The 16,608-nt window shown below is 44.8% G+C and overlaps 1 protein-coding gene across 1 annotated transcript in view; it reads right to left on the bottom strand.

Annotated features, from left to right (window-relative positions):
• Positions 1 to 262: 262 nt before the first annotated feature.
• CENPU (centromere protein U) overlaps positions 263 to 16,608 on the bottom strand; it is a 39,718-nt gene continuing 23,372 nt past the window's right edge. The window contains exons 7-13 of the mRNA XM_055315670.1: positions 15,283 to 15,349; positions 14,088 to 14,196; positions 8,527 to 8,605; positions 8,253 to 8,300; positions 7,123 to 7,184; positions 5,206 to 5,362; positions 263 to 467 (exon numbers count right to left, since the gene is read on the bottom strand). Of these exons, the coding sequence (XP_055171645.1) occupies positions 333 to 467; positions 5,206 to 5,362; positions 7,123 to 7,184; positions 8,253 to 8,300; positions 8,527 to 8,605; positions 14,088 to 14,196; positions 15,283 to 15,349 (657 nt within the window). The 3' untranslated portion in view covers positions 263 to 332. The remainder of the gene's footprint in view (positions 468 to 5,205; positions 5,363 to 7,122; positions 7,185 to 8,252; positions 8,301 to 8,526; positions 8,606 to 14,087; positions 14,197 to 15,282; positions 15,350 to 16,608) is intronic.

The following is a 16,608-nucleotide window of genomic DNA, read 5'->3' as shown; positions in this document are numbered from 1 at the left end:
TGCTCTGTGTGTAAGTGTATGCAGATTTAGGGAGCTCAGGGTCTTTCTCTACCACCTCAGAACTCCTTGTTCTACTTGTTCAGGTTAGAACTCTTACGTGTCAGCGTCTGATTAGGTGTCAACATTGTAGAACTTACTACTCAAAAAGCTACTTATACCAACTTGCCACCTAATGTGGTTCCTTCAAATCAACTATGAACAAAGTAATACTCAATTTTGATGACAACCCAGCCTGAACAAGTAGACAAGTTAAGCTAACTTCTCAATTTTTATTTACAAAAGTACAGTATCCGGAGGCAACAGGCAATAGCAGGGGACTAGTCTTTATACAGTCACAGCTTAGTAGATGGGTCTCCTTTCTGGTCAAGGAGCTTCTCTAATCGATGGTTGATATTTTGCAGGTGGTTTTCAGCTCCCAAAAGGGCCCTCGCTGTCACTAACAGAGCTGGAAGGCTGGATGAATCATACTGTTGAAGGAAAATTATATTTAGATTAATAAGTTTAAAAAACTTCTATAATATTTGTTACACAGCTCAGTGTTAAGTAGAGCTTTGCATTAACTATTTTTTTCTAATTAGGGTCATTAAAAAAAACTGGGTTAATTCTTTTTCTTAGGGCAGAAGTAACAAGGTTATAAGGGAACTGCTCTAGAAAGTGTAGGCTGGTCTTCTCTCAGAAGACCAGCTGGTTCCAAGAACAGTGGCATCTAAATTATTTAAAACAAAATCATTCCTCATACAGATTGAGACTGAGTTTGGGCAAGTCCGCTGACCTCAAGCCTATTTTAAACCCAGAAAACTCTAAGGCAGCTGCACTTTTACTGGAAGAACTATGGGAAGGGCAACACCAGGCCACAGAAGTTCAGGAGGAAAAAAATCATCACCCAGAAAAACCGATGGGGAAGGTTAAAGGCAAAATTAGGATGTAACCCAACATAAAATAGAAATCAAATCGTGGGGCTGAGCTGCATGCTGTAACCATAGCTGAGGACAAGGGACTGTGCTTCCCCTGCAAGTGTGCTCACACTGAGGATAAGGGTGTAATTTCATGTTTTCAAGGTGTTTTCCTTACTATTGACAAGAGCAGCTTTCAGCAGATTCCTACCACCACATAATAATGCAGTTCTTTTTAGACTATAACCGGTTACTACTCTGGACTCCAGTCAGAGACACTGAGAGCCTGATGCAGCCCAGCTGGCAGGGCCACTTGCTCTCAGGCAGGCGACAGGGGGAGCACTGACACTTGGTGGAAGATCTCTGGTTTAGGAGAGATGACATGCACACAAATACCAACTGCCCGGAAAGGAAGACACTACCAGAGAGCACAGAAGGCCTGCGGGCATGCAAAGAACACATTAGAGTAGTGTACCCCACAAAGTCGAATCCTGGGAGGGAGGGGCAAGATGGCGGAAGAGCAGGGTCCCCAAATCACCTGTCCCCACCAAATTACCTAGATAACCTTCAAATCATCCTGAATATCTACGAATTCGGCCTGAGATGTAAAGAGAGACCAGCTGGAATGCTACAGTGAGCAGAGTTCGCGCTTCTATCAAGGTAGGAAGACGGGGAAAAAGAAATAAAGAAACAAAAGGCCTCCGAGGGGGAGGGGTCCCGCGAGGAGCTGGGCTAGGGCCGGGGCGAGTGTCCCCAGGACAGGAGAGCCCCGTCCCGGAGGAGCAGGAGCTGCACCAACCTTCCCGGGTGGAAAGGGGCTCGCAGGGAGTTGGAACAGGACCCAGGAGAGCGGGGATGCCCTCGGGCTCCCGGGACACTAACAGACACCTGCGACCGCAGGGGAGTGCTCCGAGCTCCCTAAGGGCTGCAGCGCGCACGGCGGGGACCCGGAGCAGCTCGGAGGGCTCGGGAGCGGCTCCAGGGAGGGAGCTGCGGGGCGGGAGCGCGAATCCAACAGCGCAGGCCCCGGAGCACAGGGCGCCGGGACACAGCCCAGGATCCCGCCTCCCCCGGGACAGGCAGAGGCCGGGAGGGCCCAGGACAGCGAGGACGCTCCTGCCCCGAGCTGAGCAGATCAGCGGCCCCGCCCCGGAGCCTCCAGGCCCTGCGGACGGAGAACCGAGAGCCCCGAGCCCCGTAGTTCCTGCGGAGGCTGAATCCAGGCTTCCAGAGTTGCCATAGCAACTGCGGCTGATCCTCCTGGGGCCCCACAGGGTAAACAACCCCCGCTGAGCCCTGCAGCAGGCAGGGGCAGAGCAGCTCCCCCAAGTGCTAACACCTGAAAATCAGCACAGCAGGCCCCTCCCCCAGAAGACCAGCTAGACGGACCAGTGATACTCCCCCGTGTTCCAATACAACTTGTTTCTGGCCACTCTGCACTGAGCAAAATGACTAGAAGGAAAACCTCACCTCAAAAGAAAGAATCAGAAACAGCCCTCTCTCCCACAGAGTTACAAAATCTGGATTACACTTCAATGTCAGAAAGCCAATTCAGAAGCACTATTCTACAGCTACTGGTGGCTCTAGAAAAAAGCATTAAGGACTCACGAGACTTCATGACTGCAGAATTTAGATCCAATCAGGCAGAAATTAAAAATCAATTGAATGAGATGCAATCCAAACTAGAAGTCCTAACGACGAGGGTTAACGAGGTGGAAGAACGAGTGAGTGACATAGAAGACAAGTTAATGGCAAAGAGGGAAACTGAGGAAAAAAGAGACAATCAATTAAGGGACCATGAAGACAGATTAAGGCAAATAAATGACAGTCTAAGGAAGAAAAACCTACGTTTAATTGGGGTTCCCGAGGGCGCTGAAAGGGACAGAGGGCCAGAATATGTATTTGAACAAATCCTAGCTGAAAACTTTCCCAATCTGGAAAGGGAAACAGGCATTCAGATCCAGGAAATAGAGAGATCCCCCCCTAAAATCAATAAAAAACCGTTCAACACCTCGACATCTAATAGTGAAGCTTGCAAATTCCAAAGATAAAGAGAAGATCCTTAAAGCAGCAAGAGACAAGAAGTCCCTGACTTTCATGGGGAGGAATATTAGGGTAACAGCAGACCTCTCCACAGAGACGTGGCAGGCCAGAAAGGGCTGGCAGGATATATTCAGGGTCCTAAATGAGAAGAACATGCAACCAAGAATACTTTATCCAGCAAGGCTCTCATTCAAAATGGAAGGAGAGATAAAGAGCTTCCAAGACAGGCAGGAACTGAAAGAATATGTGACCTCCAAACCAGCTCTGCAAGAAATTTTAAGGGGGACTCTTAAAACTCCCCTTTAAGAAGAAGTTCAGTGGAACAATCCACAAAAACAAGGACTAAATAGATATCATGATGACACTAAACTCATATCTGTCAATAGTAACTCTGAACGTGAATGGGCTTAATGACCCCATCAAAAGGCGCAGGGTTTCAGACTGGATAAAAAAGCAGGACCCATCTATTTGCTGTCTACAAGAGACTCATTTTAGACAGAAGGACACCTACAACCTGAAAATAAAAGGTTGGAGAACCATTTACCATTCAAATGGTTCTCAAAATATACCCTAAAAACTATAGAACACTTCTGAAAGAAATTGAGGAAGACACAAAGAGATGGAAAAATATTCCATGCTCATGGATTGGCAGAATTAATATTGTGAAAATGTCAATGTTACCCAGGGCAATTTACACGTATAATGCAATCCCTATCAAAATACCATGGACTTTCTTCAGAGACTTAGAACAAATTATTTTAAGATTTGTGTGGAATCAGAAAAAACCCCAAACAGCCAGGGGAATTTTAAAAAAGAAAACCGTATCTGGGGGCATCACAATGCCAGATTTCAGGTTGTACTACAAAGCTGTGTTCATCAAGACAGTGTGGTACTGGCACAAAAACAGACACATAGAACAATGGAACAGAATAGAGAACCCAGAAGTGGACCCTGAACTTTATGGTCAACTAATATACGATAAAGGAGGAAAGACGATCCACTGGAAGAAAGACAGTCTCTTCAATAAATGGTGCTGGGAAAATTGGACATCCACATGCAGAAGAATGAAACTGGACCACTCTCTTGCACCATACACAAAGATAAACTCAAAATAGATGAAAGATCTAAATGTGAGACAAGATTCCATCAAAATCCCAGAGGAGAACTCAGGCAACACCCTTTTTGAACTTGGCCACAGTAACCGGAGAAGGACAAACAGTGTATGTTCTCATTCATTTGGGGAATATGAATAATAGTGAAAGGGAATATAAGGGAAGGGAGAAGAAATGTGCGAGAAATATCAGAAAGAGAGACAGAACATAAAGACTCCTAACTCTGGGAAATGAACTAGGGGTGGTGGAGGGGGAGGAGGGCGGGGGGTGGGGGTGAATGGGTGACGGGCACTGAGGGGGACACTTGACGGGATGAGCACTGGGTGTTATTCTGTATGTTGGTAAATTGAACACCAATAAAAATTAATTTATAAAAAAAAAAAAAAAAAAAAGTCGAATCCTATCCAAACTCCAGCAGGGCCACGAACATCTCTAGTCCCCAACTCCAAGTAAGCTTTAGACTAGTTGGCAAACTAGTCACAGAAAACATTCATTGAGAAGATCTAATTTCTATTTTCAGATTTAAGGCTTTTAAGTTAGTGGAAAAAACTTAAAATTGAATGTAGGGAAGAATATAAGTATAAGATACATGTATTTACATTTCATATTAAGTTATATTCGTTTTCTTTTTCTATAATTTAAATTTCTATTGATCTGAGCTGGTTATCCTAACAATAGCATCGTCTGCAGCAAAAATCCAGAAGCCACAAGTTGTATTAAAATAACCCCACCTTTCCCTACTGTGTCCCTTCTGTGTGTCCCAACTTCTAAAATTATACCTACCAGGTAAAGGGGAGAATGGCTTTTTTCAGGTAAAAGAAAAGCTACCATGAGCAAGGGTGGAACAAAAGAAAAGCCGTGTGGCCTTCCGGTGATGAGTGTACGAAGCAAAGTCGTGTGAGTGCGGCATACAGAGGACACCCCTCTCTTGCCCAGTCATTTCTCTTAAGTGCAAATACGTTCATAAAGTCAGCGTGTCCAGACCATCCTCTCTTCCTCTAGCCTTAAGTAGCTCGAGCTGATGGATTCGCAGCGCTGCTGTGTGGGCAGACTGGAATCTGCACCCACATCTCTCCCCAGAGCTCCCGCGGAAGTACTCCACCGTGCAAGTGCCCTGAACCTTCTCAATCACAGTGAATTTTAAAAATTGCAGTTACCGTTTCCTTTACATGAGGTTCTTTCTCTCGAGTAGCCGAATAATCTTGATGAAGCTGTTTCAGGTTAGATAAGAAGCCTGCGACATCCCTAAGGGAAGATTTTCTCTCCATGAGTTCATCATGCTTTATCTGGAGTTGCTTCATCTGTGGTTCTAACCTGCAACACAACAGTTTCCCCTAAATGAAGGGCTCCAGGAAAGTGTAACAGCCTCGGGGGAAGAGGCCGAGTGTGGAAGGGAGGGGGCTAGGGCTTTGAAGAGGCCTTCAGTTTTGAAATTATGAATGTGTGACAGGGTCTAGATTTCAATTTAAAATATAGACAAAACTAGGGCAGCCCTGGTGGCTCAGCAGTTTAGCGCCACCTTCGGCCCGGGGTGTGATCCTGGAGACCCCGGATTGAGTCCCACGTCAGGCTCCCTGCATGAAGCCTGCTACTCCCTCTGCCTGTGTCTCTGGCTCTGTCTCTAAAACAAAACAAAACAAAACAAACCCCTAAATATAGACAAAACTCTGAAATATGATACAGAGTAATTAGAAATGAAACCCTGAGAAGAAAGATGCCTTGCACATCCTACAACCCAGTTGACCATTTAGAGGGACTCCAGGGATCTCCTGCATCTCCTGCATGACAGCAACGTGGCCAGCTCCTCCCAGCCTTGGGCTGGGACTGGGCCCCGCGGCGGGCGCAGCAGCAGAAGCGCAGCAGGGCCTGGCCTTTGCCCAGTTCCCAACATCTAGTAAAACCAGAGGAAAAACTTCCAGAGCGCCTGGGTGGAAAATGCACGGGTAAGACTACTTTCTGTCTCTGTCTTAAGTTTCTTACCTATAAAATAAAAAAGGATATCTTGAATTTTATGGACGGGGAAGGGTAGAAGCTGCCAATTTTTCTTAAAGATCAAAAGCAAGTATCCTGCAGTATAATTTTAGGAAAGTCCTTTAACAGTTGTTTCTGTTGAACAAACGCAGCATTGTGGAAAAGCTGATGAGGGTTGTGGTCAGGGGTGCAGATTTCGCAGCCCGTGTCTGCAGACACGAGATCCTGACTCCCTGCTTCCTAGGGGCAGGACTGGGGGTGAGTTCCCTCCCCCAGGCCTGAGGTTTCCCACGTGAAAGTTAAAATCCCAATGCCCTGCATGTTCTTTCTAGGTCTTTTCAAGATGTACTTTTCAACTTTGAGAATTTTATCTAGAAAAGGAACGGAGAGGCTGGTCTCTAAAAAGGTCTGGTTCTTATCATACAGACATCATAACCCACAGACTGGACTAGAAGCCCACGGGCTGGACCCCCCACCTCACCCCATCCTACCCTCCTCTGCCCTCTCTCCTTTAAAACTCGCCCCTGTAACTGCAGGCTGTCTTCTCTGATGAGACCACTTTCTCGCCCCGTTTTTTTGCAGCTCCTGGGAGCAGACAGCCGAGCCTTATTTCTCCACTGCATTCCCGCAGCCCTCAGCTCACACGGCAGGTGCTGGCCTCGGGAGGTGACCACGGGGACAGCCCGGGGGGACACCCCAGCCGCTCTCCAAGCCCCGCACATGGTGAGGGCCTGCGCCAGCACCACACTGACAACAGCAACCCTGTGAGCGCTACAGGGCGCTCGCTGAACTTGGCGTGTGTTTATGCACTTGGTTCTCCAGCACCCGGCCGGTACGTGAGGCTTCCTGTTGGCAGGCGTGCTGGAGGCTGCCCCAAGGTGGCCTGGCCCAGAGCCTCTGCACGCGGCCACCAGCAGGTGGCGGGAGGTCAGCGCTCAGGGCTCCTCGGCCGACAGCTCCGGCTCGCAGCGCCTTCCCCGGGCTGCCAGGCTCAGGGACACTGGGATGCGGGCCCATGACAGACCCCAGGGGCCAGGGGCCAGTGGCCAGGCCGTGGCTAAATCCTTCCCAGCAAGTTCTGGGCTGTTCTGGCATCACCTTACCGAAGCAGTTCATTCTGGAGTTCAAGCAGATGCCGCTTCTTCTTCTCAATGTCGGAAATAACCTAAAGTGACACGAGGATTTGTTAAAATCGCTCCTTAAATCTGTGCACGATGCTTGCTCCCCGGAACCAGGTGTTAGAGATGCGGCGGGAGACAGACTCCCCGCAGCCCCCAGAACTGGGCTCGGAGGGGCAGAGACCCCACATCACAGCGCACGGGGCTGGGGGGGGGGCGATGGGTGCTGCCGGTGGGGGTGGGGAGGCCGGGGATGGGACCGGCGGGAACACAGGCAGCAGGGCAAGGGCTTCACCCTCTGTGAGCTGCCCAGGACGGCCTTGGCCGCTTCTGTAGGTGTGCCGGGAAAACACGAGGAGGACAGTGCCCTGAGCCAGCCCGTATTTATCATCTCGGCCATGGCTTTCAGGGATGACCAGACGTCCCACGGCTGGACATTCAGACTGTTCCCACTTGCTGGTAAGTAACACAGAGGTGACCAGTAAGGAATAAAACTGAAGGAAAAAGCCTGTAATCACTGAAACGACAATGTGTGCATCCCAAATCCACTGCTATTATAAATGTCGAGGGGGAGCTGCTCCTTCACACCAGGATTCATGCAAGTTTACAGCTTGGAGGTCACCTGGGTCGCCCATAAACTGATGGGTGTTCACTGGCTTGTTTCTCCTCACATATTCTAAGGATATGTGAAGGGTTTCCAAAAAGATGGTACAAGATCGAAGTAGCAGAACCAGGACAAGAAATGTCCTTCACCCCACCCCTAACGCCGTAGTCTTCCCATGCCGTCCCTTGACATGGGACAGTTCTTATTCTAGAAGGTTTTACTCTTTGACAGTCATAAAAGCCATAAATATGTTATTTAACAACTATTTATTAGCTAATACCATGGAAGTGGTTATTTGGGGCTTGACAGCCATTTTAGGCTGGGTGGGATCCCCACCCCTCAGCATGCATTCATAGTACACAACCACAAGACCCACCAAATAAAAGCCTGACTGAAAAAAACAACTCTTCTACAAAGCGAGGGTCCTAAAACCCAGAGGCAGGATGTCACTTAGCTCTGCAGGTGTCAGTGTTGTATGTTACTACGCTTCTTAATCACACCAGTGATTTACCTTCATGTTCTTCCTTTTCAGAGTTTTTGACATCTGGAATTCTTTAAGCTGCACAAAAGAAAAAAGCATTTTAATTTTGGAAAATACACACAAATATTTATTTACTCACAATACATCATATTTAGTTTAAAAACAGCCTGGGAAACATGAGTACTCAGTTCTCACGAATTCTTTACCACGTCACTACAAATGCAATTTTTTCGGAAATAACCATAAGCTGTCTCAGGATTAGCAAAACAAATCTAGACCAAGAAATGTATGTCAATGAACTTACCATTTTGATGAGTTCTTCTTTCACATCAGAATGAAACTCTTTGATGGCTTCCTTACAAGTTTTAGATTCTACGTTTTGCCTGTAGCAGGGAGAAAACAAAGCTCAAACGGTACCCTATAAAGGAGGCTGAAAAGTATGTTTCATTTGCTTATTTAGCACATGAGCAAGCCATGACGTGGCGTGCACCATCTTGAGTGTCTAGGATAGCACGGCTAAAGATAGTTCTCGGGCTTAAAAAACAACACTTAGGGATGCCTGGGTAGCTCAGTGGGTTAAGTGGCTGTGTTGGACTGAGGTCCTGATCCGCGGTCCTGGGGTCGAGCCCCACGTTGATCGTGGAGCCTGCTTCTCCCTCTGTCCTCCTCCCCCCCGCTTGTGCACTCACTCTCGCGTGCTCTCTCAAATAAGTAAAATATTTTTTAAAAAACATTCTCAACAGAAGAGAAAGAACAGGAAACATTTTCCTCTAAACCTTCAGGTAGGTGGTCAGCTTCACTTCTTGACACTGGCGACGTCCACAGGTGAAGGCAAGCGGTGTGGAAAGCATTACAGCCGGTCCCTGTCCCCCTGTCCTGCCACCCGGTCCAGTGAGCAGCAGGCCTCGGCCCCTCCCTGCCTGCCACCAGCTGGAGGGGTAAGTGAGGAACATCTGGATTAACCAACAAGCAGGGAGAGGCCAGCTGGACCGAAGCAGCCAAAAGTCAATTCTTCAAGCCCTTCCACAGCTGACCCTAACCAACTGGTTTTGGTCCCTGTCATCAGGAAAAGGGAGCCCAGGTCTCCCCGTGTGGCTCCCACAGCCACATGCAGACCCACAGTGCGCAGCAGCGGCACCACCTCCCGCGACAGCAGCTAACCCCCTACTCTGCTTCGGCGCCGCAGGATACTAGAAAGGGTCCTTTAAGTTGAAAGTAATAAACATTTTGTATAAGCGACGGGTAATTAGAAAATGGTTTCTTTCTTGGGGGAACTCCACATGCAGGAACAAGTCCCTCGGCAGAAGGGGACCGAGCTCAGCAGAACACTGAGAAGAGGCGGCCTGTACTTTCTAATACAGATGTCTAAGTTCTCATCAAAAAAGAGTATTAAAAGGTATTTCTAGTGACACCAGCAGGACAGCAGAATAGGAAGCCCCAGACCAGATTCCCTCCACAGGGAAACCAACTTAACTATATACAGCCCACAAAGCCTTATGAGAATTCCAGAAACAAATTAAGAAGTTGCAGGCAAGTTCGAGGTCAAGAACTGTCCTACTGAAACGGAAGAAAAGCAGTTTCACAGCAACTTCAACAGCCCATCTCCCACGCAGGCTTGGTTCTTTCGAGAAACTCAGTGCATGGTTTCTCCCTTGGGAAAGAAAACATAATGTGTCTTCAAACATTCTGGCTTTTCAGGGGGCTGCCTGAGGGAGTCCTTTCCATCTTGCCTGATCTGGAATGCTAACAGAACCAGCACACTTGGGGCAGCCCGGGTGGCTCAGCGGCTTAGCACCGCCTTCAGCCCAGGGCATGATCCTGGAAACCCGGGATCGAGTCCCACGTCGGGCTCCCTGCATGGAGCCTGCTTCTCCCTCTGCCTGTGTCTCTGCCTCTCTCTCTCTCTCTCTCTGTTTCTCACGAATAAATAAATAAAACCTTAAAAAAAAAAACAAAACACACCAGACTTTGGATGCCTGGCTGCCACGGAAAAGAGAGTTCAGTGGTTTGTTCTAACAACAGAGAACCGGAAACGCTACAGACAGGAGCTCAGGACAAATTGCCCAGGTCATGCCTTCTCCCCTGGGAGGGAAAGAGAAAAGGAGAATGTTATCCAACGTTTGGAATGGTTTCTGTGTCACTCGAAGTAGAGGAATGGTGGGAACTGAAATAGCCTGGATGCCTCTGATGACAGAGATCAAAAATGAGCTGAGCAGCTTGTTGCCGCACCGGAGCCTACAGTGCCGCAGAGAGACACCAGAGGGGGCTCTAGTCTCGAGAGATTATAAATCCCAACAAAAGAAAGCCCAAACCTCCCTAGTTGGGCAACCACATGCACAAGCCCAGAGAACAGACATCCTCAGAAAAGGATTAAGACCATCCAGACTGGCAAAGGAGATGGCTGCTTTTAAACTGTACAAAACACAGCAAAAGATAAGGCACTAGAATAAACAAGAAAACATAACCCAGTCAAGAGGGAAATAAACCCCCAGAAATATTTATTCCTAAATAAAGAAATGGAGGCCTATGAATTTGCTAACAAAGAACTCAAAAATCATCTTAACTTCAAAATTCAAAGGCAAAACCAGAATCTTGAAAATAGCAAGAGAAAAGCAAGTTGTCACGTACAAGGGAACTCCCATAACATGGTCAGTGCATTTCTCAGCAGAGACATTACAGGACAGGAGGGTGGGAGGACATACACAAAGCACTGAAAGACACAAGCGCCAACCAAGAACACTGTACTTGGCAGACTTATCCTTCAAAAACTGAGAAATATGGGCAGCCCTGGTGGTGCAGCAGTTTAGTGCCGCCTGCAGCCCAGGGTGTGATCCTGGAGACCCGGGGTTGAGTCCCACATCAGGCTCCCTGCGTGGTGCCTGCTTCTCCCTCTCCCTGGGTCTCTGCCGTTCTCTGTGTGTCTCTCATGAATAAATAAAATCTTTAAAAAAAAAACTGAGAAATACTTTCCCAGATAAACAAAGGCTGGGTTCATCATCACTAGACCTGCTTATAAGAATTACTAAAGGGAGTCCTTCATGTTGAAACAAAAAGACAATAACACAAAGGCATATGAAATTATAAAGGTCTCTGGTAAAGGTAAATACATAGATGATCACTATGCTAAGAGGCAAGATACTGCCATTTCACTAAAATCTCAGAAATCTCTAAGTCTTTTCTTCCTTTTGAAGAGATTTATGAATGGGAAAAGGATAACACAGTGGAGACAGTCTTGGGTAGGTGAAAGACCTTCTGTGCCAATTTTAACAGCAAATTGATTTTGGAACATACAGTACCAGAAAAAAAAAGGGGGGGGACACTGTACAGAAGAATAAAATAGACAATTCCCACAAAGATAATAACAAGTCAGTATGACAGGCTGGCTTCTTTCTCCAAGATTAACTCCAGAAGAACCAAAGAGGGAAATCCGCCCCCACCCCCTGTGGGGAAAGCTGTGAAAATTCCCAAGGTGAGAGAAAGACGTATTTAAAATGGGTGAACTGGTGAGAGGGGAGGTGGCTGTGGCCCAAGACAGGAAAGGGGACAGGAAAGGAGATGTCAAGGTTGGCCTCTGCTGCTTCCCCAGCATGCTCCTCACAAGCTGTGCCTCCCTAACAGCTGCAGCCAATCAGACCTCTGTCCCTGTGTCTTTAAGAGTAAAACCTGGGCTGTGTTTGTGGGGCCTGGAGACAAAGTGGAGACTGCCTTGGTCTCCTCCATCTTCCCTGCTAAACCCTCAGGGCTGGAGAATGATAATCTGAGGAGTGCAGCAGCTCTGAATGCTACTTATCTCTGGAGGACAAAGGTTAAATCCTGACCTGACAGGTTACTTTGCAGGATAAGTGACTGAGGCTTCCTACCCTAGGCCTTATCCACCCTCATTACTGGCACTTCTGGGAATGGACAGGAATCAAGGTTTGGGTCTTCCCTCATACCCACTGTCTGTCTGACCAAGCAGCTGACAGACCCAGGGGTAAATAAGCTCATAGGCTGGAGTAACAACACACTGGAGGAATACAACTGCATCAAAGAGAAAAACTGTTAGATCAGAAATTCTAAGAGAAGCAGGTATTTCATAATAGATGAACCAGTATTTTGAAATTAGCCTAATAAATACTCTGAAGAGAACAGTAGCAACATAAAACATAAGACATAAAAGAGAACCAAATAGAAACGTTAGAGAAAAAGTTATATGGCTACATACTGAACTCTACAGTAGATGGGATAAATGACATAATGGAGATAGCGGAGAAATAAATTAGCAAACTTCTAGTTTCTAGACTGAGGATGTATAGAAAAAAACAGAGAACATGGATATAATATTAGCAAGAACAAACATTTTTTTAACTTTGGAATTAAAAAAGAACCACCTTAGACTGGAAAGGTCAGACCCAATATAGTGAAACCAAAGCCTATCACAGACAAAATATTCTAAAAGCTTTGAAAGAGCAGATCACATGTAAACAAGACTTCAACAGACACCAAATTTTCCAAGTCAACAGTAGATGCAAAAGACAAAGGAATAGTGACTCAGAAGTATTTAAGTAAGTTATTTAGAACCTAGAATACTATATCCAGCTAAAATGTCATTCAAATTCAGTGTCATGACCATAATAATCCAAAGGATTTAGAATTTTACAGCATAAAGAGCCTCACTCAAAAGGGTTGGAATGAAGCACTTAGATAAGAGATACTACCAGAGGCTGGTGTAAGAAATATGTGAAATAAAGGTGATCAGATAAATACCTTAATAAGGGTTGTTGCTATCTTAAGAGAGAAGAGAAAAAATACTATCTTACCCCAGAAGTAAAAATCTCTAGGGTAGGGGAAAGGGAGAGGTGACCAAGAGTTAAGGGAGTGTGCCAAAGTTCTAATCTTATTAGTGGAGAGTTACAAATTCTATTTTTTAAAAAAGTTCTAATTAAAAACATCAAAGTAGAACAACAAAAAAAATCTAAAGTAGTAAAAATATATCAACACATTCTTCCACATATATTAATAATTATAATAAATGTAAATGGACTAAGTCAAAGATGGACACATTGGATTTAAACTTTATTCTTTCTTTTTTTTAAGATTCTATTTATTTATTTGAGGAGAGAGCATGCATGCATGCACAATCAGGGGGAGGGGCAAAGGCAGTGGGAGAAGCAGCTTCTCACTGAGCAGGAGGACCCTGTAATCATGACCTGAGTCAAGGGCAGATGCTTAACCAAGTGAGCCACCCAGGTGCCCCTAACCTTTACTATTTCTTATAAAAAAAATGTTTAAGGTTAGACAAAGGCTGGAAATAAAAGGAAGGAAAAAGATATAAATTCTAGCAAATGCTAGCAAAAGAAATCTAGTGGCATAATACTAGTATCAGATCAAATAGATTTTAAGACAAAAACATTTTTAGGAATGGATAGGGTACCACAGGATAAAATGTTCAATCTACAAGACAGAGCAATTTTAAACATGATGTCCTAATAGAATCGTTTCTAAATATATATATCATTAATTGGTAAAAAGAATCAGGAAAAATAATACTGATTCTAAATAGATCCAATAATTAGGTTCTCCATAGATTACGTGCTAGGCCATAAAGAAAGCCCCAAAATTACAAAAAATACCACTAGTCCATCAAATTTGATCATGACATATTTAAGATACAAGCTTAATACAAAAAATATAAATTAAAAAGTCACATATATGGACATTCCAAAACATACTATTATATAATTCACAGGATTAAAGACAACAATTATAATGGAAATATAAAAATATGTAACTAGATGATGAAAATACATCAAAAGCCTTGGGATGAGCAAAAGTGGTGCTTCAAGGAAAATTCATTGGGAGTATATATCACATCAAGAGACTTACTCATACTCTAGGATGGTTTTCTCAAATGCAGACAAAACAACATCTAATTCTGTGATGTCACTGGCTTTCTTTCCTTTCAGACACCAAATATGTACACAGTCGGAAATATCTAGAATATTAAATAAGTCAATTATTAAATTATTATGATTATATCTGATTATATCTGGGCTCTAGACCCAGGGTTCTGAAAGTCGACAACAAAAACTGTCCCACCAGAATGCCAAAAATACCTACGGTTGAAGAGGTACATGGGAGGGGACAGGACTCACTTCTCCCCATGCCAAATGGGGACTCCCCATGCAGTCTCACAAATCTCCGTCTATACTGTCACTAACTGCTGCCTCCTCGGTTCTCCCATTTCTACTGCAAGAGCCTGAAGTACTGCTGACTCAGAACTACCCACCGCACCTTTACTTAACAGTCTGCTGCTACCCAACACTACTGGTAACAGAGCTCCTTGTTAATTGTATTTTCTTTATTTTAATCTACGTAGTAGGCCACTTCTAGAACACAAAGATCCCTCAGTGTGCTGATTCAGCCTCAGTAATATGGATGAAACATGACACATGCAATAAGACGGGGTTGTAGAATACTTAATGATGTGGATATGATCCCATTTTGGATGAGAAGTTTCGGTAAAAGGATTGAAGAGTATATACCAAAAAGCAGGGTGGCTATTTTTGGGTGACAGGACTGTAGGTGATTTTATCTTCCTTTCTACACTTTCCAAATTTTCTAAACATATAGGACTTATCTTTTAAAAGAAATAAAGCAAAGAGAGAAAATGGTTCATTTTCCTCCCATTTTTCAATAAGCTTTTATTTGTATCAATAAAAATGCAGAACAATGTGGGTGAATCTCAAAAAAGTTATGCCGAATGGAAAAAAAAAAAACACCTTTATATGAAAGGGTACAAACTGTGGTGTATGAAAAGTATACTGTGTGATTAAAAATTGAGGTGATAAAATCTAGGAGCATAAATATATATTGTAAGAATCTTTCACCTTTGCTGCAGGTTGAAAATTTTCACAACAGATGTTGGAAAAAATCAGTTACTACAATGTCACATTTTTTTTTTTTTAGCTTTTTAAAATACCACTTTTATATACTTACCATTTACTACTTTAACAACAACAAAACGTTTTTAAAATGAAATCCTTGAATGCTCAGCAAAGTATAAAACACTATTCTGTACCTGAGTCTACGGCTTTACTTCTTGATTTCTTCCTTTTGCCACAAAATATCTCCTTTTTCTGAGTTTTCTACAAAAAAAAAAAAAAAAAAGCAGCAAAGATGTTTGTCTTCCTTCTCTTAAAACAAGTATTTGACAACAGTATTATCAAACACTCTCAATTCTAGCTATTACTTTCATTTAGTTTTAAACGTTATTATGTATACCACTTAAAATAATATAAAGAGACATTGAAAAAACTAAGCTGCCCCAAAATAAAAAAGTAAATGAACTTATAGTTGGCTTTTAACAATGATTGCCTTAGAGGAAGTTGAATCCTAATTAGTTAAGGTAATTATGTGTGGAATCAGTTTGATCTCTGCTCCAGGCTATGAAGAAGGAACAGCTTCTGAACAAGCTCCCCTGCCACAATCAACCACCAAATGGGGTGGGGAGACAACCTTATTTAGGTCTAAGACACCAGGTATGCAGGGGAACCGAGAAGGGGAACCGCTAGGAATGCCTGATCCCCTGCCGCCCCCACGCGGGGGGACGCCTTTGCCAGCAGCATGGCCAGCTAAGTCCCAGCACAGCTGGGTACTCCTGCTCCTGCTGGGGCAATGGAAACCAGACGACAGCAACAGAAGCACTTGGAACAGGACTCCTTAGAAAAGAGCATCAGGGGCGCCTGGGTGGCTCAGTCAGTGAAGCATCTGTCTTCTACTCAGGTCATGATCTCAGGGTCCTGGGTCCGAGCCCAGCTTGAGGCTCTGCGCTCAGTGGGGAGCCTGCCCTCCCCCCACCCCTCTAATAAATAAATAAAATCTTTAAAAAAGAGCATTAGGAGTGTAGGAAGTTCCTGGATCCTGCATTCATGCAGAATGAGCCTACATCAACTTCCTAGAAAGTGTCTAGTAGCATGAGATTAAGAATGTAAAGGGTACAGGATCCCTGGGTGGCTCAGGGGTTTAGCCTCTGCCTCTGGCCCAAGGCGTGGTCCTAGAGTCCCTGGATCGATTCCAGCATTGGGCTCCCTGCATGGAGCCTGCTTCTCCCTCTGCCTCTCTCTCTCTCTCTCTCTCTCTGTCTCTCATGAATAAATAAATAAAATCTTAAAAAAAAAAAAAAGAATGTAAAGGGTAGGGGCACCTGGGTGGCTCAGCAGTTGAGCATCTGCCTTCGGCTCAGGTCGTAATCCCAGGGTCCTGGAATCGAGTCCCACATTGGGCTCCTGCAAGGGAGCCTTCTTCTCCCTCTGCCTATGTCTCTGCCTCTCTCTCTGGGCCTCTCATGAATAAATAAAATCTTAAAAAAAAAAAAAAGAATGTGAAGGGTACTAGAAATAGAGAA

The sequence above is a fragment of the Nyctereutes procyonoides genome, unplaced genomic scaffold (assembly GCF_905146905.1).
Source record: "Nyctereutes procyonoides isolate TBG_1078 unplaced genomic scaffold, NYPRO_anot_genome, whole genome shotgun sequence".
Classification (NCBI taxonomy): domain Eukaryota; kingdom Metazoa; phylum Chordata; class Mammalia; order Carnivora; family Canidae; genus Nyctereutes; species Nyctereutes procyonoides.
This window is presented reverse-complemented; position numbering and strand designations above follow the sequence as displayed.